The sequence below is a fragment of the Ochotona princeps genome, chromosome 8 (assembly GCF_030435755.1).
Source record: "Ochotona princeps isolate mOchPri1 chromosome 8, mOchPri1.hap1, whole genome shotgun sequence".
In the NCBI taxonomy this organism is placed as follows: Eukaryota; Metazoa; Chordata; class Mammalia; order Lagomorpha; family Ochotonidae; genus Ochotona; species Ochotona princeps.
In genome coordinates, this window is record NC_080839.1 from 24,083,624 (window position 1) to 24,111,556 (window position 27,933).

At 38.5% G+C, this 27,933-nt stretch overlaps 1 protein-coding gene across 3 annotated transcripts; it reads left to right on the forward strand.

Annotated features, from left to right (window-relative positions):
• GCFC2 (GC-rich sequence DNA-binding factor 2) lies at positions 1-27,892 on the forward strand. 3 transcript variants are annotated; one of them, XM_058667700.1, is made up of 18 exons: positions 1-316; positions 1,997-2,122; positions 2,224-2,325; positions 4,376-4,624; positions 5,780-5,877; positions 7,105-7,220; positions 9,279-9,465; positions 10,156-10,279; positions 10,754-10,829; positions 11,442-11,554; positions 12,467-12,666; positions 14,513-14,660; positions 17,905-18,026; positions 21,215-21,291; positions 24,188-24,254; positions 25,284-25,430; positions 26,682-26,806; positions 27,608-27,892. In XM_058667700.1, exons 1-18 carry the CDS (start codon positions 52-54, stop codon positions 27,720-27,722), a joined length of 2,457 nt encoding a protein of 818 aa, XP_058523683.1. In that variant the 5' UTR covers positions 1-51; the 3' UTR covers positions 27,723-27,892. The 3 variants fall into 3 exon arrangements, with proteins under 3 accessions (XP_058523683.1, XP_058523684.1, XP_058523685.1); XM_058667701.1 differs by having other exon boundaries at positions 1-307; positions 27,608-27,891; XM_058667702.1 differs by having other exon boundaries at positions 4,400-4,624; positions 27,608-27,890.
• The last annotated feature ends 41 nt before the right edge of the window (positions 27,893-27,933 follow it).

A 27,933-nucleotide genomic window follows, 5' to 3' on the forward strand; every position in this document is an offset into this window, starting at 1 on the left:
GGGTGGCTGGAGTGCGCGCCAGGGGTTCGCCGGGTGCTCCGAGGCTCGGCCATGGCGCACAAGCCGAAAAGGACTTTCCGGCAGCGCCGAGCTAACGACAGCGACAGCGACGGCACCGAGGAGCCGCCTCTGGGGCTCGGGACGCTGAAGGAGAAGGGCCAGCCCGCTGGAGAAGAGCGTGCGGAGGCGGAGGAAGGGCGCCGCCGAGCCCCGGGCCTTCGCGGCCGGGGTCGGGGCCGGGTCTGGGCGAGCTCCCGGCGTGCCGCAGGAGCGGCTGCCCGCTCGGACCGAGGCTCGGGCGCCCCAGGTGATGCGGGTGCGCTGGGTCTTCCTACAAGTTTCCCTAACAAGTTGTTGAGCCAGCCGTGTGGGGTCGCGGGCTGGGCACCTCGCGGAAGCCGTGTCTCTAACCAGTTACATGACAGTAGGATAGTTGATGCTTATGTAGAATCTAAATGGTCACTGAGGGGTTCAGTAATTCCTAATGGTCGTCACAACTTTTGCCTACCTTCTCAACTTGCCCAGTTCACTTTTCTGTAAATAATCACTAGATCAGAGATGTGCGTGGGAAGATCTAAATAGTTAGGTTTTGGTGTTTTCTTGTTTGCATGTTTTGTTTTAAACTGTGATTTACAGAAACTGAAATAATTGGGGCAACACTAAATAGATTAGAAATGTGAGACAGTACCAGTAAGTAGTATAATAGGATCATTGTGAAATGTCTTTGGTTTTTAAAAGACAGGCTTCAAGTAGTATATAACTGTTTGCATAAGATAGGCTGCTCTGAATTTGAGTTGTAATTTCATGTGGAGTCTCATATTTGGTCAGTCTCAGGACTCAGAATTTTTCATTTACATAACATTGGGGGCTTATAAATGAGACCAATCTTCTAGTGAGAGGAGAAGAATAGGCAGTGGTGGTGTAGTAGGCTAATCCTACTAAGGGTGTCATTTCAAGACCCCGCTGTTCCACTTCCCATCCAGCTCCCTGGTTATGGCCTTGGAAAGCAGTCAAGGGCAACCCCAAAGTCTTGGGAGCCTGCACCCATTTGGAGGACCCAGGAGAAGCTCCTGGCTCACAGCTACAAGTAAGCTCAGCTCTCGCCTTTTCGGCATTTTTGGGAATGAAGCCATGGATGGAAGACCTTCTCTCTCTCTCTCTCTTTCTCTCTCTCTCTCTGTAAAGTCTGCCTGTCAAATAAAAAGTAAATAAATCTTTAAAATCAGTTGTAACTTGGAATCCTAAACTGTCTTAATAAATATTTGGTACTAAGATTAAAATCCATTGGTCTGTGTTGCAATTGGAATGGATCTTTTACCTATATATGATTGATAGCATCACCTGCTCATTATTTGAAAAATAATCATTTGCTGAGTTTACAAACTTTGCAAATGTTTATGCTTTTTCTTTTAAGATTTATTTATTTTTAATGGGAAAGTCAGATATACAGAGAAGAGGAGAGACATAGAGGAAGATCTTCCATCCACTGATTCCCTCTGCAAGTGGCCACAACGGTGGGAGCTGAGCCAATCTGAAGCCTATCAGGAGCCAGGAGCTTCTTCCAGGTCTCCCATGCGGGTGCAGGGTTCAAACTTTATGCTGTCCTCAACTGCTTTCCCAGGCTACAAGCAGGGAGCTGAATGGGAAGCAGGGCTCAGGACATGAACCAACACCGATATGGGATCCCGGTGTAATCAAAGCAAAGACTTTTAGACAGTAGGTTATTGCACCTGGCACTCATGCATTTTCTGACACAAATTGAAAAAATTACTACTAGGGCCACATGAGAGCTGAACTGGCAAATCCCCCATCTTGTGCCCGCATCCCGTGTGAATGCCAATTCGTGTCCTGGCTGCTACACTTCCCATCCAGCTCCTTGCTTTATGGCAGTCCCCCTGTGGCCACAAACTGGAGCCAGAAATGTTCAGAATTCCAGTAACTGTATCCAGTATTTTGTTCGTTTCTTGCTATACTGAAAAAACAAATGTCCTCTTAGATTCCAGAGTGGTGGATCTTTCATCAGATGAAGAGGGTGGGAGCCATGACTCCTCAGCAAGCGAGGGTAACCAGAGTCCACCATCTGACACCTCTCGCCCTCTGGCAGAAAGACCTTTGTCAGCAGGTTGGTAGCTTTTGTAATCTGGTAAGAACTTAGTAATTCGTAATTCTCTGTGTAAACAAGATGTATGCCGTTGGAATCTAGAGTGGCTGATATTTCCCCAGGTGAAGAGGCTGCAACTCCCTACTCCTCAGGAAGCAAAGGTGATGAGACTCCATCTTCCGAAAGCTCTAGTTCTCTGGAAGAAAAAACATTTTCATCAGCAGGTTGGTGGTTTTAATAATTTTTCTGAAAATTCTTATTTCGGGCCCGGCACAATAGCATAGTGGTTAAGGTCCTCACCTTGTACACGCTAGGATCCCGTATGGTCTCCGGTTCTAATCCCAGCAGCCCTGCTTCCCGTCCAGCTCCCTGCCTGTGGCCTGGGAAAGCAGTGGAGGACGGCCCAAAGCCTTGGGACCCTGCACCTGTGGGGAGACCCAGAAGAAGCTCCTGACTCCTGACTTCGGATTGGCTCAGCTCCAGCCGATGCAGGCACTTGGGGAGTAATCAATGGACGAAGATCTTCATCTCTGTCTCTCCTCTTCTCTGTACATCTGCCTTTCCAATAAAAATAAATAAATCTTAAAAAAATAATAATAAAATTCTTATTTCTAGTAGCAGTATTTTCTATACCAAGGATTCTTTTTTTTTTCAAAGATTTATTTATTTTTATTACAAAGTCAGATATACAGAGAGGAGAGACAGAGAGGAAGACCTTCCGTCCAATGATTCACTCCCCAAGTGACCACAAAGGCTGGTGCTACGCCGATCCGATGCCGGGAACCAGGAACCTCCTCCGGGTCTCCCACGCGGGTGCAGGGTCCCAAGGCTTTGGGCCGTCCTCGACTGCTTTTCCAGGCCACAGCAGGGAGCTGGATGGGAAATGCGGCTGCCGGGATTAGAACCTGCGCCCATATGGGATCCCTGTACGTTCAAAGCAAGGACTTTAGCCACTAGGCCACGCCGCTGGGCCCATACCAAGGATTTTTACTGTTGATAACAATAGAATATTGTGTAGTGTGGTGATTGTCAAATTATCAAAACCGACTCCTCATTTCTGTTACGTAGCAAGCCGGAGTTCAGATTGCTTACAGGGAAAGGCAGAGACTGGGATAAGGAAATTAAATATAACTCTGCGCTGGACACTCAGCCCAGTACTGGAGACGTCAAAGCACCGGGGTTCGAATGTGGGCTCTGGCTCTTGGCTCCCGCTTCCTGCCGGTACAAATCCTGGGAGGCAGCAGTGAGGCCACAGCAGTCAAGGACCAGCCACCACCATGGGAGACCTAGGTTGAGTTTCCATCTCCTAGCTTTAGCTTCTAACTTAGCCCTGGCTGTTAGTGGACCAGCACATAGGCACTCTTTCTGTGTATTTGTGCTCTCAAAGAATTAAAAGTTTGGTTGGTTTTAATAAAATAGCTGTTTCTGAAAATGTTTATCTGGGAACTTAACAAAAAGAAAGCAAGAGAGACATACTGGAATGACCTGTAGGGCTTGGGAATCAACGAAAAAATTTTTGTAAGGATTTGTTTTTATTAGAAAGGCAGATATACACAGAGGAAGAGAGACAGAGATCATTTTCCATCTGATGGCTCACTCCCCAAGTGGCTGCAATAGCTGGAGCTGAGCCAATCCGAAGCCAGGAGCTTCTTCCGGGTCTCCCACGCAGGTGCAGGGTCCCAAAGCTTTGGGCCGTTCTCGACTGCTTTCCCAGGCCACAGGCAGGGAGCTGCAAGGGAAGTGGAGCAACTGGGATTAGAACCTGCGCCCATATGGGATCCCAACGCATGCGAGGCAGGGACTTTAGCCGCTAGGCTATCACACCGGCCCCAAAATTTTATACTAGTAGATATTGACCATTTTTGTTCAGGGCTTCGTACAAATCTGACCTACAGATTTGTTAATGATTTTTTTTAAGTTTTATTAAAGCACAGTCATTGTGTTTGAGTTGCTCCTCTGTGATTGATTGCACACTAAAGTGCGAAGAGAAAGCTGTGAACCAGATCTTTTGGGCTGATGTAAGAATTTGCAGCTTGCTTTGTGCTGTGGATTCCTTTACAGTATAGTGCAGCCTAAAGCCTCTTCTAAGAAAATGTAGGCCTTCCTAATGGGAATAAATTATATTGGAATTATGATTGTCAAAATATATTTTAAGGGACTTGCAGTATAATTGTAAATGCTTCTTCATAATCCTTTATTACAAATACGTACATCGAAATGCAGCCTTTTTTTAAAGTGGGAAGAAATTTATTTCTGTTGGTATTTGGTTTTCAGCATCTTCCTCTTTGTTTTCTTCAGTTAAGATCCCTGATGCAGCTGTCATTCAGGCAGCCCGCAGAAAACGGGAATTGGCCAGGGCCCAAGATGACTATATTTCATTAAATGTGAAACAAAGTTCCACCCTCTCTGGTCTGAAGGGAGGCAGCGATGAGGACACGGAAAGTGAGCCTGATGATCCAGAAGCAAGAATACCATTTACCTCGAAGCCCCAGACACTTCGGCAGAGAATGGCTGAAGAGACAAGTGTGTATTGATCTTATATGCTAATATTTGAAGAGTAGATCACTTTTCATCAGATTATAACATTTCTGAATGTTGATTTTTGTTTAATATGGATTTGGTCTCAGACATTGTGGTCTCTAAGGTACATATGCATGTGTAATGATTGCTAATGTGTAACTCTCACTTGATGTTTTTGACAGGTTAAAAAATTGTACAGTGTGTTGTTTTTAAATGTTGAACACTATCATTATGACACAATTATAAAAATTTTAATGAACATGAAAACAAAGATTCTTTAGGTGTTGTTCATTCATTGAAGTCTATCCTATGATATAACACCTTCTATCAGTAATACTCAAGTGATGAAGGATTATTTCTACATTTGTCATTTAAAATATACATGCCAAGGTTTGTATTACATCAAGTAATATTTTTAAAAATTTTTTTTTACTTTTATTAAAAGGCATATATCCAGGGAGAAGGAAAGACAGAAAGATCTCCTATCCACTAGTTCACTCCCCAAGTGGCCACAATAGCCAGAGCTGAGCCGATCCGAAGCCAGGAGCTTCTTCCGGGTCTCCCACGTGGGCACAGGGTCCCAAAGCTTTGGGCCATCCTCTGCTGCTTTCCCAGGCATAAGTAGGGAGCTGGATGGGAATTGGAGCAGCCGGGATATGAATTGGCACCCATATGGGATCCTGTGCATGCAAGGCGAGGATTTTGCTACTAGACCATCGTGCCTGACCCCTCAGATAGTACTTTTTTTCAAAATGAGACTGATTTCTAATAACCCAGAAGTTATTTTAGATGTTTGGATTTTAGGTAAAAACTCAGAGATCTTTGATGAGGAAAACGAGGCATTTTATTCTTGGTAGTTTTTCCCGTGAGCTGTGGTATTTTGCCTGGAGTAATGGAGTAACAATGCGGTTTACAGAGTGTGATTACTGCATTAAAGTTCCCCAGAGTCTCCATCAAGCTGTTTACCCTCACACCACCTTAATTTCCTTATTTGTAAAATGATAGCAATAATAGTACTTTTTTCCCAGAATTATTGTAATGAATACGTAACAAGAAAAGTGCTTCTGAGCCTGAATATAGTAACCCACTCAGAAATGTTAGCTGTGTAGACTGAAAAGGAAAAATATTGAATGTTTATCTGTTACTTTTTTACACTAGCAAGCAGACATGAAAGTACAAATGAAGAGAACCAGGAAGATGAAAATCAGTATATTTGGGAAGAGCAACAGATGAGGAGAGCAGTTAAAACTGTGGAGGTAATATCCACTTATACCGTGTATGCTGTTTCTGTGGCTAATTAACAAATTAATACAAATTCAGCCACTCTCCTTCAACATGGGACTGGAAATCTGAAATCATAGTGTTGGTAGGGCTATGCTTTTTGAGTTCTATATTTCAGCCCACTATACTGATTATATTATGTCCTTTTCCACTAATTATAAACACTTTCAATTTATGGTGACCCTATCTTTTTGAACTTTATAAATATGGACAGTTTACATTGTATGGAACACATGTTTAAAAGTAAAATTTAAGCATAAGAAGCCCAAGATTGGATTCTGGATCTGCTGTGAGAATGTAAATCCATACAGTGTGTAAAAAAAACCATAAAAGTGGGATATTTGACAGGATCACTGAAAAATGCTAATAATTTAAGGAATTTGAGACCAAAACCAATAGGAGTATGTAGAGATTTTGCTGTTATGATTAGGAACTGAAGGCTGCCTAGTCAAAATTGAGGTGAAAAATGATGGCATTACATGGAAAATATAAAATGGATATAAAGCCAGTGAGTTGGCTAAGTTTTGTCATCCACATGCTGTGTGTCCTGTGTAAGAGTTCTACAAGACCTCTTAAGTAGGCATTTGGCCTAGCAGTTAAACTGTATTTTGAACATTCCTAGCATAGTTGTAATGAGATATGATTAACCAAAGAATACTAATATGAAACACATCATATTACAGCATGGAAGTATAGGTGAAAAAGGGATTACCCTGCAAGTAACTAAAATCCCAAATAACAGTGGGTTAGAGGAAAGTCAAAACCTTGCCTATAGAGCTCCAGCAGACTTTTCATGAACTACAGTGGAGTTGGAGTTCAATGACTGAACACAGTTGCATTGTTCATTAATGGCTCTCTGTCATGGAAGTAAGTATGCCTTTAGTTAGACAACTATTTATACCACAGAAAATAATCACCGACAACTCTTTGACCTTGTAGAGTACAGTAGTTTGTAAACACTAATATTAAAAGCCATTGAAGCTAGACCTTTTTGAAAAATCAAATTCAGATTACCTCTTACATTTGAATTTAAAGTTTCAGATTTTAAAACTGGAAATTTTAAAAGCATTTTATTGTGACAATGAAAATTTACAGAGGTATGGGAGTCTTAAGAATAAGGGATCTTGAATTATCCTGTCTGCTTTATGCTATTTTTAAGGTAAATTAAATGTTTTCTAAGAAATAAATTTTCATATTTTTAGAGAGGAGGCAAAAAGTTATCCCACAACGGGGAAACTCCAACTGTGAAGAAGTTAAACACTTTCGTTTCATTTCGACCAGTAAATTTAGAGATTATAAAGAAGCAGCTTAATGCGAGGTGAGTAGTATTTGTTTTGAAATTTCCATTTATCCTGGGGTTTTTAATAGTTAATGAATACACTGTATTTCAGAACTGGTACATTTTTGTGTCTTTTTAATCTGTGTATATGCTTAAACTCCATACTCTTATTTTTACTTAATATGGTTTAGAAGTATTTTATTGCATGTTAGATAACCCGTTTTTTTTTTTGATGTTATAGTTATCCATAAAATAGCTATAATTTACTTAAGTACTCCCATACTAGACATCATAATTTCTAAAAATTCCCTCTCATAGGAAATGCTTCAGATAACAAACATTTTATTCTTGTTAGGTCTTTTAATAAGTTGAGTTTTTTCCCTTAAATTTCCAGAGAAAGTTTGCCATGGCCAAATTAGTGTTTCTGTGGTGTTTGGTACAGATTGTCTTTCTACAGACCAGCTGTCTTATTTCTGTCAGTACTAATGCTTATTTCTTAATAAGCAGTATTAATCTTATATATGTAATTTTTTTTTAATTAAGGCAAACCCTATCACAGGTTATTTTAACTACTTAGATTCTGTATTGTTGTACTCATTCCATGGAATGTTCCATAGATTTGTGTAAAAGAATATGATTAAATTTTAATTAGTCCATATAGCAGTTTTGATACAAGCATATTACCAAAGCAAGTATTTCTAAAGAATATTGTCATTGCTTTTGAAGATGTATATTTCCTAGTACCTGATAATAAATCTTGAACTATCTTTCTTGTAAATCAACTTCATTGTAACTTTATCATTATTCACATTGAAATTATATTTGATTTTGCTTATATATTTACATGAATATTTTTACTTGGAAAGGACACCATATAGCAATTGTTAGTGAAGTAGTTATTTTATCTGAAAACTTATTACTGTTAGCTATATTGTACTTACTTTTTATAATTAGTTTCTTTAATTTAAAAAGAAAATACTGCTAGTTTCTCGTTTCCTTCCAAAAGCGTTCTGTATTTGTATGTTTAAAAGTAGAGATATCCAGGGAAACTTCAGAAAGTTCATGGAGATTGAAATTAGAAGATAAGTTTATGCAGGTGATATTGTGTTATAGGTTAAACTGCTACCTGCAGCCTGCATTCCATATGGGTGCCAATTCAAGTCCCAGCTTTTCCACTTCCTGTCTAGCCTGGAAAAGCAGAAGATGGCCCAAATCTTAGGCCACCTGCTGCCCACATGGGAGACTCACATGAAGCTCCTGGATCCTGGTTTCAGCTTCCCCATCCCTGACTGTTGCAGCCATTTGGGAAGTGAACCCATGAATGGAAGATTTGTCTGTCTTTCTCTTCTCTCTCTTTCTCTTTCTCTCTCAGTCTCTGTAAATGCTTTTTAAGTAAATGCATCTTTTAAAAAATGGGTTTATTTGGTGCAAAACACTCTTAAAATCCTTGGTTAGTTTTTTCATAACACATTTCCATGAACTTTCTGAAGACTATTCATAGGGATAGTTGAATTTTTTTAATAATAAATTCATTTTATTTTTGATGATGTTTCCATAGTTGAGAGGGATGCATGCCCATGTGGACCACCAGGTAGGGTGGGGAGAGGATATAGGGAAATGTGGAGCAAGAACAGAGGAAGCAGAGCAGTGCCTTTCAGAGGACATCATATTCTAAGGACAGATAAAACCAGAATGATTATGAAAAAAGATACATCGTACCAACCCATTACATGCTCATATGGCTGTAATTCCAGCTCATTTAGATAACTATACTAACGGTGTTGCTACATGGACTCCTGTGTTTCAGATATAATACCATTGAGTGTTCGTACAACTCACATGCTTTGTAAATTCTGATCAGTCTTGGCTGGAAAACCTAGCCACCTAGCTTTTTCTCTGAAACAGTAGCTGCAGCCTCTGAAAACCTGTGTCTCCCTGTGTCACATACCCTTAGTTGTGGTCTCCAGAAAGTCTAAGAAATCTAAGCTTATCCACTCATCAGTTTCCTTGGTAATCTGTGAAAACATTTGCATTCCGCAGATACTTTTTAAAGGAATATTTGAAAAATGAAACAAAGCTTTTTTTTTACTCATTTAGGTTAACGTTACTGCAAGATACTCATCGCTCACACAAGAGGGAATATGAGAAATACTTGCAAGATGTGGAGAGCTCAAAGAGTGCAATCCAGAACCTAGAAAGCTCATCAAATCAAAATCTAAATTATAAATTTTATAAAAGCATGAAAATTTATGTGGAAAATTTAATTGGCTGTCTTAATGAAAAGGTACGTGTAAGTGGTTTTATTTTGTTTTCTGGGAGAAGCCTCTTTGACATCAGTTACAAAACAGAAAAAAAAGAAAAGTTTGAATTTGGCAATTAATTACTTTTCTCTAGTATTCTTCCTTCATATTTTAGCATATTCTTAAATTAAGCATTCCTTTAATGTTGGCTATTTAGAATTTTTTTCATGATTTTAGTCTGGTAAGTAATAATAAAATCTTGAACGTTAGCTTTTCTTTCCGGATTTCATCTGTTTAAGACAAATTCCTGGAAGATGAAGGGACATCATTGAGTGAAAGGATGTTGCCCAAGAAACAAAAGTTTTAATTAGTCCTACTTTTCTGCATCACAGCTTTGTTACCTGTTTCTGATTAGACCTCTTTCATTCTCTGGTTTTCCAGATTTCAACAGTTTCTTTTGGTACCCCTTCTGTATACCCCATGCTGTAGAAACCAGCTGCCCCGTATATATAGATAGATGTTACAGTATGCTAGTTGATTTGTTTTTTATTGAAAGTGTTTGTAGGTCTGTTGTACATAATATTTTTCCTCATGTAATATGCTTAGTATTAGAAATATTTTTATGACAGTTGAGCATATGCATTTACATACGTATTTTCTTAGTGTTACCTCTTTATGCATTTTATGACCTATTAGTGACAAGCTGCAAAATGGTACTTATATGTATATTTCAGGTTATCAACATACAAGAAATAGAATCATCCATGCATGCACTCCTCTTAAAACAAGCCACGACCCTTGTGAAACGCAGGCAAGATGAATTAAAACATGAATCAACGCATTTACAACAGTTATCATGTTAGTGTTTTTAATGATCAGTATGACTTATTATTTATTAAAGTATCATTTGAGGAATAAAAATCCTTTTATTCCTGTATAAAAAAACATTTTTTGTTATTTTTGCCACTAACCCTTTACCTATCCCCTTCCAAAGACCCAAAATATTTAACAATAAAAATTACAACTTCTAATTATTTAAGCAAAAATATTTACATGGCCATTTATAAGATTTTATCTATAAGATTTGAATTATGCTTGTTAGTTCTCACATTGGTTTTGTATATTTTGTATATTCCTTTGAGTAAAGTGCTCTCATAGGATAGCAAAAGAGATGAGGAAGGCACTAATAAAAACAGACACAAGTGAATTTCAAACACGCGACATTTAATTAGTCATAAATAATGATGATATACACACACATTCATGGTAATACCTTTATTTTCAGTATTTTTGAGAATTTCGAGTACAAAAATCAATTTTATTCATTAACAGGCAAAGCTGAAACAGATGGAAGCTTGGCTATAGATGAAAAAACTCAGTGGATTTTAGAAGAGATTGAATCTCGAAGGTAGCTATATAAAGTGAAGACTTACCACATCATTGAGCAAGTACTTTTTACTACTTAAATATAAATGACTTTGTGACCTGATCAGCTATAACCCACCAGTAATTTATGAGAATATTGTAAAACCAAAATTTAGTTAGCCATTCAGCTGTTTTAAAGACCCACTGGTATATCTGAACCAGTTGGAAGGGGGTTGAAAAGGGACATCTCTTTGCTTGGGTTCTCTCCAGCTGACTACTGCAACAGGAGACTCCTTGCTTTGAATAAAGCCTAAGCTTTGCTTAAAAAATAAAGTAAGTGATGAGTAAAATGACATTTTTCAACCTGAACTGCTCCTAAAGAAAAGGTGACCCTAATTATATTGTCACCCTCTATTGAGAATCTAGGTAGCCTGTCCTAACTGGGAATGTCATATAAGGAAAGAGACAGAATCCTCAACTCAAATCCATGAGAATAAATGTGTCAAATATTAACGTAAAATTGTGTGCTGAAGTGATGCTGTGCTTCTGGCCTTTTTAAATGAATGATAACATTTTGTTCTTCATTTTAAACCATTGGTTTTCAGCAAGAACTGTTTGACTTTTCATTTGTTTTTCATTTATGAAAAAAATATAGGCAAAAGCGAAGACAAACCAGGGCCCTTTCTGGAGAGTCCGGCCATCAGGAGGGGGCATCCAGTGATGATGAGCTGTCCTCTGCAGAGATGAGTGACTTCCAAAACAGGTCAGGTCAGTGACCAGCTCTGTACTAGGCCTTAGTTTGAAATAGTGAGAAACATTTTGTTGTATTTGCCTTAAATTATGTAACCTTCATAAAAAACAGGAAAGTTCAGGGAAAAACGAAGGATTTTTTTTTCCTCCTTGGAGACTTCCTTTCGTTGTAAGTATTTTTGTAGTTTGATACTAGGATACTTCAAAAATACCATAGAAAAATGGCATTAGAAGAATGAGTTTATTACAATGCAAAAATGATTTTTGGTGCAAAATTTTGTATGTGTGAGAAGTATGTTATCAAAATACTGTGCATATATTTGCCAAGTTTGTTGTACCAAAATAAAATCATGCTTTTTATTCTATTTTTCCAAAAACTTGAAGTTTTCCCTCAAGCCTTTCCCCCTAGCCTTTTTTCCTATTGTAAGTGAACATTTTGGTTTTATTTCTTTGCCTCGTGTTTGTATAATTTTTAATTCAGGGAACCTGAACGCAAGGAAGTGACTTTTAGCATTATGAACTGGCATGGTGATGTACAGTTGAAAGAGTCTGCGCACTGGAGTTGAAGTAGACTTAGGTTCAAAGAGGGCTCTCTTTGATCATGAGCAGATTACATCACCTAACTAGATCTAATGTTTCCGTTTTTTTTTTGCAGTTATCTTACTCACTGGAAGATAATTATGGTATTGAAATGAGATAATGAATTTGTAATATTTTAACATAATAGCAAACATTCAGTAAATGGTAGATTTTATTGGTGTGTTTTTACTTTTACCAAATTGACATTTTAGTAATTAGAAATGTGTATACTAATGTCAGAGGAAAGGTTTCAGATCTGTTGGTTATATCATCAAATGACTGTAAGGAAGCATACTTAAAGTTCATAAACTTAAGATTCATAATCTAAAGAGACTTGTTTTTTATTTACAGATGACATTATAAAGGATCATAAGAAAGTTTTTGAAGATGTGCATGATGATTTTTGTAACATCCAGAGCATTTTATTGAGATTTCAGCAATGGCGAGAAAAGTTTCCTGATTCCTATTATGAAGCATATATTAGTTTATGCATACCAAAGCTTTTAAATCCACTAATAAGGGCCCAGTTAATCAGCTGGAATCCTCTGAAGGTATGCCTAACATGAGAAGAAATCTCCTGCTAGATTAAATTGCCTTGTTGACAGATTAGCTGTAAAACAACTTAAAATTGGAGCTAAAACTTAGAGCTTTGGGATACTGGTAGTACAGGAATATGTACTTAAGCTATATTCATCTGTTCTTGGTTCCCATGTAATTTTTAAGGCTGAGAAACATTAGCCATCAGTAATCCAGTTTTTTTTTTAACTTTTTCTATACTAAGTTTGAAATCCTCCTTCCTCCCAAAAAATGTTAAGGTAGTATTAAATTTAGGGTACTTAAACACAGAAGCCTTGGTCCAAGAGTCCTGAAGTTTTAGGTGAGATATTTGTAAGACTCAGAAGGGAAAACTACATTGAGAAAGGAAAATTTAAGCAAGATTCTGAAGGGCAGATAGGATTTACATGGGAGGAGAGAAAAAGGGGAAGGCTTTTCGTAAAGGCATAAAAGGAAAGGTATTAGTTCAAGGGCTGTAGAGTGTAGAGTTCAGACCCTAAATTAAAAAGTAAGGGTTGATTTTGGTAAGTAATGGAAGGGGTGACATGTTGAAAGTGATATTCTAGAAGCCCTAGCAGCAAGCTAACTTGGAAAGGAGGAGAATGAGAGGTAAAAGCTATTCTGTAGTCTTCATTTGAAAGTGTTGGATTGGACCTGGCACAGTAGCCTAGTGGCTGGAGTCCTCACCTTGCACATCCCATATGGGTGCTGGTTCTAGTCCCAGCGGCCCTGCTTTCCATCTAGCTCCCTGCTTGTGGCCTGGGAAAGCAGTCAAGCTGTCAAAGATGCCCAAAAGCTTTGGGACCCTGCACCCACATGGGAGACCTGGAGGAGGCTTCTGGCCACTTGAGGAGTGAATCAACAGATATAAAATTTAAAAAAAAAAAAAAAAAAGGAAAAGAAACTGTTGGATTCATGTCATACTAGTGGAAAAGGAAACAGAAAGGATAGATGACAAGAAGTCTTGAAGTAAGAATTTAACAGCCCTCAAACTATAAAGATGAACCCTAAGATTTGGTTCTGGAATATCAGAAGAGTAATGGCATTAACAAAAATGGAGACTTCAGAAAGAAAAGGATTTAAAGGAAATTCCACTTTGTAGACAGTAAAACAATAGAGATCCATGTGGATGTACTTTGTGAACTAGCAGGCAAATAAAGTCCCAGGAAAAGAGAATTAAAGATAAAAATTGCAAAGTGAAGGGCGGAAGCTGTCCTTGTCTGTTCCTGTCAGTCATGCCTGCTCGTCTAGGTTACATTCAGGATCGTACTACGGTAACTGAGCTCCACCATAGGAGGGTGATAGGTTGGGCATCCACCTTGTTGGTATTCTGAGGAGCTGAGATGGATATTTTGTAAGGCTAGCAGCAATCATTCAATTCTTTCATTCAAAAAATAAGTAAATAACCATCTGCTCCCATTTGCCTAATAAGCTAACCCACACAGAAATTACATATTATGCTTGGAAGAACAGAAAGAACCAAAAATAAAATTTTGTAAGAGTGAATGAGTTTTTATAAACAGGTTCTGCGATTCTTTTCATGTGCCCAGCAAAGATATATTTTACGCCTACCATAGTGTGCCATTTGGGACATAGTAGGCATTTGTTGAATGTTTGTATGAATGAATGCATAAAATGCAGCAGCAGCTTCTTAGATTAATAGATACCGTATTGTAAATCATACTGCCTTGCCCGATGGCTAGTGATGCATATATAGTGTTAAAATAAAGAATTACTGTCCTTTGAAACTCAGAAAGGCTCTATTTACTAAAAAATTTAACTATTTTAAAATTCACTAACATTCAGGAGTTCATTTCTAACTTGTATAATTTTGTGTTTAAGTTGGATTCCATAGGTTTAAAACAGATGCTGTGGTTCACATCAGTAGAAGAATTTGTGGACAACAGTGTGGAAAACTCAAATAAGGACAATTCTGATAAAAAAATCTTCTCTACTATCATCAACAAAACAGTTATTCCACGACTGAAAGGTACTGTTCTCTAATCTTGCTCTGATTAAATTGCTTTTTTGGCAGAATATAAGATTGTTCATGTCTGTGATAGGTACATTTTTTTTTCTAGAAATTTTTGCACACAAGCAAATGTTATGCAGTAAAGATAACAGATATTGGGTAGACCTTTGCCTCAATGGGTAAGATGCCTCAATGGGTAAGATGCCACTTGGGGCAAGGTTCCTAGGTTTATATTCCAGATTCCTGCTACTGCATACCTTGGGTGACAGCAGGTGAAAGCCAAGGACTTTAAGCACAGTCTTTGACTTTAAACACAGTCTTTGCCATTACTATTGGAGGTGCAGACTGAGATCTGGGCTCCTGGCTCCCCCCACTCTAGCTCAGTTCTCTCTGAGCCATTTGGAGAATGAACCATTGGATGAAAGACCTCTGTCTCTCTCTTTTGTTTCCCTTTCGAATAAAATAAAGTTTAATAAAAACCAATTTTAAGCTGGTTAAAAATGTTTTTTAAGCTGTTTTGGTGCCAACTGGTTGATTGCCAACCCACTGATACTCTAAGCATTTAACATTTCTGTTATTTCAGTTGCTTTGGGGACACCTGAATCATCTGTTAAGGGTGTACTTCTATCTGTACTGTATGTACCTTTTTCTTTCCCCTAAATTCTCCCATGAATGTTTCTAATCTCTTTTCTTTCCATTTAAAAACATTTGCCGAGCTGAACCAATCAGTAGCTAGGAGCCTCCTCCGAGTCTCCCACCCAGGTGTAGGGTCTCATGGCTTTGGGCCATCCTCCACTGCTTTCCTAGACCACAAGCAGAGAGCTGGTTGGGAGGTGGAGAGGCCAAGACATGAACCGATGCCCACATGGGATGTCAGTGCTTTGCCAGGGGAGGATTGGCCAACTAGACCTGACTAGGTTGCTTTAGAGACTGAATTCTCGTGGGGGTGGGGAGAAGGTGGATGTTTTGGCACAGGTAACACACATTCCGTATCAGGGTACCTGGGTTTGAGTCTACCTAAGCTTCCAGTCTAGCTTCCTATAATGTGTATCTTGTGAGGCAGCATATAATGGCTTAAATGCTTTGGTCTTTACCACCATGTAGGAGAACCAGATGGTTCCTGCTTCAGTCTGACCCGGCCCCAGCTGTTAACAGACATTTGAGAAGTGAACCAGCAGGGGGAAAATCTCTATTTCTATTGCCCTTTTTTTCAGACTCTCTGCCTTTCAAATAAATGTAAGAAAACATTTGTAGTGACTGAATTCTATTATGTATTTCCAAATTAATTATAACAGTATTTGCTAATAGTTTGGTTATGAGGCAAGAGAAGGAATCAAGAGTGTTTGGATTATTCTGGGTCTGAGCAACTGGAAGGCCAGAGTTGCCATTTCCTGAAATGGAAAAGGCTTAGAGGATTAAATTTCCAGTGGACAAAGTCCATCAGGAGCTCTGTTTGGGATTTCACTGAATTTGAGACCTTGTTATCTAAGAGGTAATATCAAAGATAGTTGGATATATGAATCCTGAAAGGGATGTTGAGGCAGGAGGTATGAATTTGGAATTTTATTAGCATGTTTATGATTCTTATAGCCACTTTAAACACTACAAGAGTGAGTGTAAATAAGATAGGAAAGGTATGTAACCAGAGATCCCCAGATTCTCCAGCACTTTGGTTCAGGAAGCAGAGGCGACAGGTACCAAAGCAGTAGCAGGAAAACTGGGAGTCTGGCACCCAAGAGACAAGTGAAAGGAATTTTCTGGGAGGGGCTGGTGCAGTGATGTGCCAGGCTAATCCTCCACTCACACTGCCAGCATCCCATATGGGCACTGGATCGTTTCTGGCTGTCCATCTCTAATCTAGCTTCGTGCTTGTAACCTGGGAATGCTAGTGCTTAGACCCCTTTCCCATGTCAGAGACCCAGAGAAGTACCCTGGCTGCTAATTTCAGATCAGCTTAGCTCTGGTCTTTGTGGCCATTTGGGGAATAAACCAGTAATGGGAGATCTCAGTCTCTTCTCTGTAATTCTCCCTTTCAATCAGAAATATTTTTTAAAAATTTTTTTAGGCTTTCAAAGGAAGAATGACGAAGTCTTGCAGTTGTCGGCAATAAGATAAGTGAAGTCTTATGTACTTGGAGTTTGCTAAAGGATTGTTACCTATGAACTGATTTAAGTAGTTTATTTAGAGTGGTGGGTGAAATGCCTAATAGAGGGAAATTAAGAATAAATGGGAAGAGGAAAGTTTGAGATGAAAGTTTCAGGAATTTTATTTCAGAGGTAGTAGTTGCAGATATTTTACTATACAGGAAAAAAGAGAAGGGCCCAGATCAATGGCATAATTGGCCAACCCTCCCTTTGCAAATGCCAGGATCCCATAGGGTTGCCAGTTTGTGTCCCAACTGCTCCACTTCCCAGTTTGCTCCCTGCTTTAGGGTCTGGGGAGGCAGCAGAGAATAGCCCAGATTTTTGGGCCCCTATATCTACATGGGAGACCCGAAAGAGGTACTAGAAGCACAAGTATGGTTAAGAGGAGATTTAATTTTAGTGCCAGAGAAACAGCTGTTTGTAGGATGATGGGAAAGATTCATTGTGAAAGGAAAGGACAGAATTCCAAGAGTGGAATCTTCAGGTAAGTCAAAAGGGTTGAGATCTTGGGCACAAATCAAGGGTTGGCCTCACTGGAAGACATGGATGTCTCGTGCATTGGAATAGAAGACAATAGAAGACAAGTTAGAGCACCTGGGCACAGATGCGGATACGTGGGTACTGTAGGAGGCTGTGGAGCTTCAGGTTACTTTTTTTTTTTTTCATCAAATTAGAAAGTAATTATGTTGGAGGGAAAAAAGGAGAATAAAAACTAAGAAAGTAAAGTCCATCAACTAAGACAAGTGAATAGGAAGGAGAATGTATTGAATGGCCATCTAGACAAGAAGGGTAATCAGACAAGAGAAAGAGTATGTGATTGCTGTGGAGCATTAAGGATTTCCTTGAATTTTACGGTGATACATTAATTGTGACTATTTTCAGGCCACATACTCTCTGCATGCTTGCAGGCAGATTTGGTGACAAGAATAACTTAACCAGGATTATGGATTAGCCAGATGAATTCAACAAAGCCCAAGAAAGACAAGAAGTGGAATATGTGTGTAAATACATGATGTCCATGACTGATGTGGGTTTTAAAGCAGGGAAGGAAACCTTTGCCAGAGCTCTCAGTCTTTGTCGAAGCAGTAAGTTGTACATCACTGAAATATTTGTTTCAGACTTTATCGAATTCATCTGGGATCCATTGTCAACCACTCAGACTAGAAGTTTAGTAAGGCACTGCAGCACGATTTCTGAAGAACTTTCTACTTGTGAAAATGAAGTTAATACAAGCAAACCGGTAATGTTGTTCACTACAAGTTCTCTGATTTATAAATATTTTTGTTAGAAACCATTGTAGAAGATTGTAGAAAATGGAGATATATTATCAGGAAACTGAGGGGAAATATGTTTGGCTCTGATTTATAGAACCAGAGGATTGAATACAGTTTTGTACTTCTAAGAGCTCTAACAGGAATGTAATCACTATAGGCATGCACTATAAGGTCCAGATTATTGCTTCCCTCCTCACTAGAGTATTTCTCTGAATGATCGGACTTATGTTCTTGTGACCCAAGAAGCTCTCAGGTTTGTGAATATGTACTGGCCATTAATGTGTTGGTACAGTCTTACTCCTTTTAAAAGAAAAATGAAACTTCTTAGTTCTTTTCCAAAAAGGTCTAGCTGAATTGTTGACTTTATCCAACAGTGATTTCTAAATTGGGTAACATTCATGATGTTAGCTACTTGTTTTCAATCTGCCAAAATTAAGACTAGTAGTCTCTTCATTTGGATCAGTTAATTCTCCCTGCTTGTTGCCTGGAAAAGCAGTAGAGGATAGCTCAAGGCCTTGGGACTCAGAACCCATGTGGGAGACCTGGGGGAGGCTTCTGGCTTCAGATCATCTTAGCTCCAGCCATTAGGACCACTTGGGGAACCAGCTGATGGAAGATTTTTCTCTCTGTCTCTCCATCTCTGTATAAATCTGCCTTTCCCTAAAAATAGATAAATCTCTATAAAATTACAGTTTTTAAAAGATGCAGCTATGGTACTGTTTACAGAACATTTAATATCTGCATTTTTATTCATAATCAACTTAAATGAGTATACATATTTATGGGCACATATCCAGTGCATATACACAGTGTGCAATGATCAGTTTAGAGTAATTAGCATATCCATCACCTCAAATGTTTATCATTTGTGTGAGAAACAATGTAAATCCTCTTTATAAGCTGTTTTGAGATATTTATTTTTTTGCAGTCAGTCACTTTGTTGTAGATTAGGTCTACAGGGTCTTCAACCCTCTGATTTCCTTTCCTAAGGTTGTATACATAGAGTGGAATTGTTGAAACAGATGGTACCTCTGTTTTTAGTTTTGGGGGGAAATTTTCTACTGCTTTCCACAAGGGCAGTACTAATTTACATCTCACCAATAGCTTATAATAATTCCCCTCTCTCTGCGTCCTTGTCAGCATGTGCTTTTACTGTTTCCTTTGATAGCCATTCTGTGCTGAGACAATTTATATTCATGGTGATTTTGAACTCCCTTTTCTTATAGTTGAGTGAGCATTCTTACATGTATTTGTTGACCATTTGTATATCTTCTTTAGAGATATGGCTATTCAGATATCTTGCCCATTTTTAAGACATTATTTGAAAGATGGAGTTAGGAAATCTTCAGTCGGCTGGTTCACAACGTAGCTGGCCACTGTGGTTGGCCATGACCCAGGCCAAAGCCAAGAGCCTGGTATGTTACTTGGTTTCCCAAATAGGTGCCGGAAACCCAAGCACACGCGCCGCCTTCCACTGCTTTCCCTAAGTGCATTAGGAGGGAGCTAGATTGGAATTGGCACAGCCAAGACTCCAACCGGTGCCCATACGGGGTGCCAGCTTTGCCTTTTTTTCTTTCTTTATACTGTGTTGAGTTCTTTATACATTCTGAGTACTAATTCTGTCATATGAATAGCTTGCAAATATTTTCTCCAATTCTGTAGGTTATATTTTTACACTTTTGGCTGTTTCTCTTGCTGTGCAAAAAGCCTTTAGTTTAATAATCCCATTTATCAATTTTTGCTTGTTTGCGTTGCTTTGGGGTGGTGTGGTCATATCCAAAAGAAATATTTGTCTAAATCAGTGTTTAATTTCTTGTTAGTATTAGATTTCACATTTAAGGCACTGATCCATTTTGTGTTGACTAGGTCTAGTTTCATTTTTTTGAATACAGATATTCAGTTTACCCAGCATTACTTATTAGAGAGTCTATCCATTCTCTATTGTAGGTTCTTGTTTCCTTTATTTAAAATTGGTTGTTTGGAGGTCATATGTATGTATTTTCTGTGTTTTCTATTAAATTAATTGGTCAGTGTATCTTTTTAATCTAGTGCCAGGCCATTTGAGTTATTACAGCTTTGTAGTATGTTTTGAAGTCAGGTAATACTCTGGCAATTTGAGGTATTTTGTGGTTCAGTAGGCATTTTATGATTGTTTTCTCTTTTTGTCTGAATAATGTCATTGGTATTTTGACAGGGCTGGCTTTGAATCTGTTTTTGAGTAATATGGACAGCCAAAAATATTAGTTCTTCAAATCCGTATCCATGGGATGATTTTATGTTTTTTAGTTTCCTCTTCAATTTCTTTTATCAGTGTTACAGTTTTTGTTGCCAAATTATCTCATCTCCTTATTTCAGTTTTCTCTGGCAGTTTTAATAGATGTTGTAAATGGGATTGCATTGTTAATTTCTTGTTCTATCTTATTTGTTACTGGACGTATTGAAATGTTACTGGTTTTCGGAAGCTGATCTTATATCCTGCATTTTTTAACTGAATGTATTTATCATTTTTAATGATCTTTATGTATATTTTTGTGGAAATTTTAGTTTTATACATAAACAATCATATCTGCAAACAGGGACAGTTTGACTTCCTCCTTTCCAGAGTGGTTGCAGTCGGACTGGCATTCGGACACAGTAGGTTAATCTGCTTCCTGCAGTACCTGTGTCCTATAGGAGTACCAGTTCAGGTCCTGGCTGATACATTTCTAATCCAGCTTCCTGCTGTTGTTCCTGTCAAAACAGCGTATGGTAGCCACTCATTTGACAGATCCAAATGATATTCTGAATTCCTGGTGTCAGCCTGGCCCACCCAGCCGTTGTAGCCATTGGAACCAGTATTTCTGTTTCCCTTTCGGAGTACTTAACTTTGCCATTAAAATCAATGTATTTGTTTTTTAAGTGCATGCCCTTGATTCCTTCTTGCTTAATACTGTGGGTAACACTCCCAAAGATACTGATTGACCAGCCAGGAGCCTGTGGTTTAATTTCTTTCATACTTCTTCTTGTTGATTTCTAGGTATTTTTTTCCATTGTAATCAGAGAAAATACAGCATTTTAATTATTTAGATCAATTTTATGGTTAAAATTACGTTTTTTGATAGCTTCGTTTCCACTTATACTAACACTAATGATGTTCTTCAATTTTTTTAAATAGGATTTATTTAAAATTATCATTTTAAGAATGAAGAAGGCAATAGAAGATGATGTTTTTATTCCTCTGTATCCAAAGAGGTAAGAGCTGCTAGGTGTAGATTGCTTGAGACAAAGAATCAGGTAATATAGATTTGCTTCAAAAGTGTAATGCAAAGAAGCTGAAATGAGTGTTTTCAAAATACATGTATATACATTTGTTAAGATACAAACAGATTACGGCAAATACTGCCAGTCATGTGCTACAGGGGGGGATTCAAAAAATTAGTGAAATATTCACATTATTTTTTAATTCTTGTTTTCCATAAACTTTTGGAGATCCCTCATGTGCTTAGCACTTGGACATATCTTTTGTTTCTTTTTCTTGTTGATACAATAATGTGCATTTAAAAATACAATTAAGGTATAAGCTCTTAATGCAAAAACTTTTGTCAGTCATGTCTAGTTTTTTACAGTACATATTTTCCATGCACTTATATACCATACTTGCATGGGTGGATTTCTTTTTTTTCTTTTTTTTCCAAAATGAACAATTTCCTTTTTCTTCCATTCAGAAATTTTTATTTATCTGAAAAGCAGAGTTTCTAATTTCTGGTTCACTTGGCAAATGCCTGTAACAGCTGGGACTGAAACCAGGAGCTTCTTACCCGGGTGGCACAAACCCAATAGCTTGAGCTGCCTCCCAGGGTGTGCTTTAGCTGGGAGCTAAAATTGAGAGCTTGAACCAGCAATTAACAGGTACCACTGTATAGGATGGGATGTGGCTGGCTGTCTTTTGTTTGTTTGTTTTGTTTTTTAATTTTATTTTTTATGAGTTTTACATAGTTGATTAGGGTGCAAAGAGTCAAAGGCTAGAGAAAAGTGGGTGAGACCATTGTTGTCTTTTTTCAGTCCTGTATCTGGGGAAAGGGAAAGATAAGGGGAGAAGCCACACTCAGCCTCCCACCCATCCCAGGGTCCCCGATGTGGGGCATGCTCTGAGGGACCTGTTCAAGTGATTTTGATAGTTCAACAGTTTTGAATACTGTCAATCCCGCCACTCCAGTCATGATGAAATCTCTCCAGAATCCACTAGCTGACATAGTCCACCTTAGTCTCTGTTTGCCCAGATATTCACTGCCAGCGCTTGGCTGGGGTAGTTGATCAATTTATTCTGTCCTCCACCCTCTGTTATGGTACCAGATGTCCTCTGCAGTCTCCAATCTACTGCCATATCCTCCATGTGCATCTGGATATGCTGTCTACTGCTCCATCTAAACCATTGAAGAGGCCCCACTCTAATACATACACTCCACAGTCAGACCATGGAACCCGCAGTTCTCTCCATGGTTGCATCTGCCATTGGTAAAATTAGTGCCTAGCTCACAGTACTTCAGGTATCATAGGATAAGGCCTAGAACATGACAAAGGAGCCAAAACCTACATCTGTGAATTCTCTGTTCAGTTTAAATTATGAATCAAGTAGGGGGGTTGTCAGTGAGTTCACAGAAATTATGGATTATGAAGATACTGTGCGTGGATTTAAGAAAATGTTTCACAAAAACAAATATATCTTTTTAATTTCACTTTGCCAAAGACTTCAGAAATTTTTTTATTACTTAAATATATTATCTTTTATTTTGTGTATCTGTTACACAGCTTGGGCTGGGTTCAGTCAGGCTGGTAACTGGACACTCAGCGCATGTCTCCTACTGGAATGGCAGGGACTCACTGCTGTTTCTCAAGGTTCACATTAGCAGGAAATTGGAATCCAAAGCAGAACTGGGACTTGAAGTCAGCAATACCTGTATGGGATGTAGGCATTTTAACCAATGTCTCAACAACTAAAGCAACACCCTCCTCCTGCAAAACTTTTCAAGTACCCATGTGTTCAATTCATTGCATAGTCATACATTTGCCAAGAAAGCTTCATTTGGCCACCATTCATGAAAGGTAATATCCATCAGTAAACATAGGATGAAAGAGCTTTGTGGAAGGGGGAAGAAAGGAACCTCTGAGCTTTCTGTTTCAACTCATGATGAGATGTCTGCGTATAAACATTTTTGCCCGGTAAATTTGTTTTATGTTTCAGTTAAATATTACAGTCCCAAGATTCAGAGTTGTATTTGTTCCCGTCCCTAACCTGCAGTCGTGCAGTTGGTATTTTCCGTCTGTATATGGATAGGAAACCAGTAGTAATCACTGGTATTAACTTTATCTTTGCAGAATTCTTTTTCACAGATGCAACTAAATACTTACACATGCTGTGATCTTACTACCCCTACCTTTTTAGAACAGAGAATGTGTATTGTAGGGGCCGTTGTTTGTCCCATCAGTCAAGATGTCTTCGTCCCACATGGGAATGCATGGGTTCTACACCCAGCTCTGCCTCCTGACTCCAGCTGACTTCCATCGCAGAACCTGTGATGTAGAATGTGATGGTTCCGTTGAGTCTGAGACTGAGTTTTTAGCTCCTAGCTTTAGCCAGGTACGTTCTAGGCCATTGCAGACCTTTAGGAAGTAGAAGTGAACCACTGAAGAGAAGCTCTCACACACTCACTCACATGCTGTTTCTCACACTATCAATATAAATTTTAAAAATGAATAAAACTTAGAGGAAGTGTCAACTAGCTCTGGGCCTTCCTTTACTCTTTAAAACTCTTTTCATGTTATCATATAAAGTAGTTTCCTCTTTCTTTTATAAGCTGGGTAGTAACTGTCCAGGTACTGAGAGCATGTTAAGTGGCAGGCTGCAGCCAACAGCATAGTAAACACTTTTATGGACAGATCATTCCTCATATGTGCATATGGAGAAGAAACTGTTGGGACAGGATGCCTTCATTTTTATACATATCATCTACATACCCCCATCATCTCCATTTATATTCCCTTAAAATTTAGTTTGGTTGGCTTAAAAGAAATCTGTTTGCTAATTTCTGGTTCTAAAAGAACAGCAGTCATTTGCATTTTTTACCTTTGTTTTTTTGTTTCAAATTAGTGCTATAGAAAACAAAAAGTCACCACATTCAGAGTTTCAAGAAAGACAGTTCTGGTCAAGTCTAAAGGTAAGCAGAAAATGACAAAAAATCAGAACACAGATTTTCATGTAATTTGTTTAGATACAGTTTATTACAGAAAAGAAAATAGGCTGCTCTAAGGACCAAACTGTATTTCAGGTTTGGTGGTATGTCTATTCTCAGGAGCCGTTTGCGGAGGGAACCAGCAGATGGCAGCACAGGCTCTCCCTCAATTGTGCTCTTTTCTCTCTCTAACTCTTCATTTCAAACTAGATAAGTCTTTTTAAAAAATAAGATGAATTAACGTTTGCTATTTGTTAAGGGAAAAGACTCAAAAGAGCAATATTAACGAGCATAATGTGTGAAAAAGTATGGCAGACTAGCAAATTGCATATAGTCCAGCACTCGGCAATTGTACCTCAAAAAGTTGATGGGAAATGCATATTCTAAAAACAGCCATGTGTGGATTTCTCATTTTTTTAACCAAAATGAAAAGAATAACTTTTTGAGATACCTTACATAATATTAGGAAGAAAGTGGCATATACTCTCAAATTCACAGAAAAATGTGGATTTGGAGTAGGGAACAATAACCAATTATTTACTTATTAGAATATGTTTTAAATATTTAGGTATTTTTACGCTTACAGGTGACTGTTAGTCTTATTGTATATATGATGCTGTTAGCATTGCACATTGACTTCTGAAAGACACACAGTAATGACAGTGGCACTGGCTTTCCAAGCTGTCTTTTATCAATCCTGAATTTCTGATAGTAATTGTTAGCCCAGGCTCCACTAGAGAATGGATTGAAGAGGAACATTTTTTGATTGGGAAGGCTGTAATATATGTTAAGACAGATTTGGAATATTATCCTAGGAAATGGAATAGGATAAGCAAATTCATGGAGGTTGGAAAGATTTAAGTATTTGTTCAGAGATGTTTTCTGTTCCAAAATTGACGGCTCCAATAAGCTACTGGGGTGAGAGTTTAAGAATTTGACCATCTTTTTATATATGTCAGAAACTTAAAATTTCATGTCAAAGAAAAAGGTGCATATACCCGTGCTATCTTCCAGCTCTTCCGCAACATTCTTCTTTGGAATGGACTGCTCCAGGATGACACCCTTCAAGAACTAGGTCTAGGGAAGCTGCTGAACCGCTACCTTATGATAGCTCTTTTTAATGCCGATCCTGGACCAGAAGTTGTTAAGAAATGCATCCAGGTAAACTGTGTAGGACTGACGATAATTGTACCGTTTTTAGAAATTCACCTATTAAAGGCTAGTTTGTTCAGCCAAGAGCAGTCAGTTCAGCAGTTTAGAAATTTGTACCCTGGGGCTTGGCAGCGTGGCCTAGTGGCTAAGGTCCTCGCCTTGATCCCATATGGCCGCTGGTTCTAATCCCGGCAGTTCCACTTCCTCTCTATCTCTCCTCCTCTCAGTATATCTGACTTTGTAATAAAAATAAAAAAAAGAAGAAAAAAAAAAAGAAATTTGTACCCTGGTTTCCAGAGCCACACTAATAAAGGAGTGGAAACCACTACTTAATAGAGGATGCTAGGACAGCTGGCTGTTTACAAGAATGGCAGATACTCACCTCTCACTGCTTATATATACCTATGTAGAATTTAGTTGAATTGAAACATGAGTTGTAAAAAGTGAAATTCAGAAAATACTATGATAAATGACTATATCTGAGAACGAGAGCGCCTTTTAAAAGCTTAATGATACAGCAGGTGTTTATTTAGTGTGTTAATTAAGATGATGTGTCCCTTGTTGGAGTTCTTGCGTTTGACACCAGGTTTTGGCTTCTGGCTACAGTTGCCTGTTATTGCAGTCCTTGGTAGCAGCAGCTTGGGTTCTTGCTGTCCATATAGGAGTCTTAGATTCAGCTCCCATCTCCCACCTTTGGCTCAGTAGTCTCAACCATTGCAGGTACCCAACAAGTGGTATCATCCTCTCAGTTGTTTTGTTTTGTTTTGTTTTTAAGGAAAAGGAAAGCCAGGAGTTTCTCCTCTGGGTCTCTCATGTGGGTGCAGGTGCCCAAGGTTTTGGGCCATCCTCTGCCTGCTCTCCCAAGCCATTTGCAGGGAGCTAGATCGAAGTTAGAGCAACTGACACACAAACCAGTGCCCGTATGGGATGCTGGTGCCACAGTTAGAAAATTAGCATGATATGCCACCATGCTGGCCCCAGTTTTCTGGTTTTTATTTATAAATTATTCTGTACAGTTAAATGGATTAGAAGCATAAGGATATTTAAGAAAATTTAGATATAATATGGTTTAAGCTCTTAGTATTAAAAATGAATTTTTAAAATATATACAACCTTTGACAATGAGAAAAAGTATAAAATTTTTTATAGAACTAAGAACTATAAAATAGAATAACAGTCATCTTGCAGCATCAATAAAAGGTTATGCTAACAAGAATCCTTAGACGGATCATTATTATAGCAATATGTTTTAATTAACAGATAGCAGCTTGTCTGCCCGAAAAATGGTTTGAAAATTCTGCCATGAGGACATCTATACCCCAGCTGGGAAACTTCATTAAAGTTTTACTGCAGTCTGCACATAAGTTGTCTGCAAGTGAATTCAGGTAATGCCTATTGTATTGTCACCCCCCATAAACACAGGTCATGAATTCTTTATGCTGTCAGTAATTTTGAGAGATTTATATTTGTGTTACACTTTAAAAATCTCTTAGAGACTTTGTAGTATATAACATCTTGGTAGATATTTTTTATTTAATTTTTAATTTTAGTTTTGACAATGTTTACATAGTTGATTAGGATGGGAAAGGTTGGGGGTTAGGGAAAAGTTGGTAGATATTTTCATGGTTATTTTTTATTTTATTTCTTTTTATTTTTAAAGATTTATTTATTTTTATTGGAAAGGCAGATATAGAGAGAGGAGAGATAGCGAGGAAGATCTTCTATCCGATGATTCACTCCCCAAGCAGCCGCAATGGCCAGAGCTGAGCCTATCCAAAGCCAGGAGCCAGGAGCTCTTCCAGGTCTCCCATGCGGGTACAGGGTCCCAAATCTTTGGGCCATCCTCCACTGCTTTCCCAGGCCACAAGCAGGGAGCTGGATGGGAAGCGGGGCTGCCAGGATTCAAACCAACGCCCATATGAGATCCTGGCACGAGCAAGGCGAGGACTTCAACCACTACACTATCGCACTGGGCCCCATGGTTATTTTTTAAATGGCTCACTTTTTAGTAGTCTGTATTTTAACTTTATAATTATGCGGGAAAGACAGTGTCTGTATTCTATGCTATTTGCAACTAAACTTTCACCTTTAGATAAATGCCTAATATACCACAAGTCAAGAATTTACCACTGTGCCCCATACATTTCATTTTTAAGGAGGAAATGCTGTTTTATTTTGTTTTGCAGGGATGAAATCAAAGAAATCATTCTTATTCTGGTGAAAATAAAAGCTTTGAATCAAGCAGAATTTCTTATACAAGAGTATCATCTAGACACTTTTAAATCACTGATTGGAGTTTGATTAAATCTTATAGGAAAGTACTGAAGAAGGAGACTTTGAATACAGTCACATTCAATTCTTTCACATGGAAAAAAAACAAACTAAAACAAAGCCTGGTCCCTCTTTATGCCCTGCGCTGAGGGTGGACGCTGCAAGAAGGCAGTAGCAGCCCGTGCCCCTCTTCCTTTCACGCTGTCTCCTGGTGTCAGGAGAGGCTGTCCTTCTCACTCAT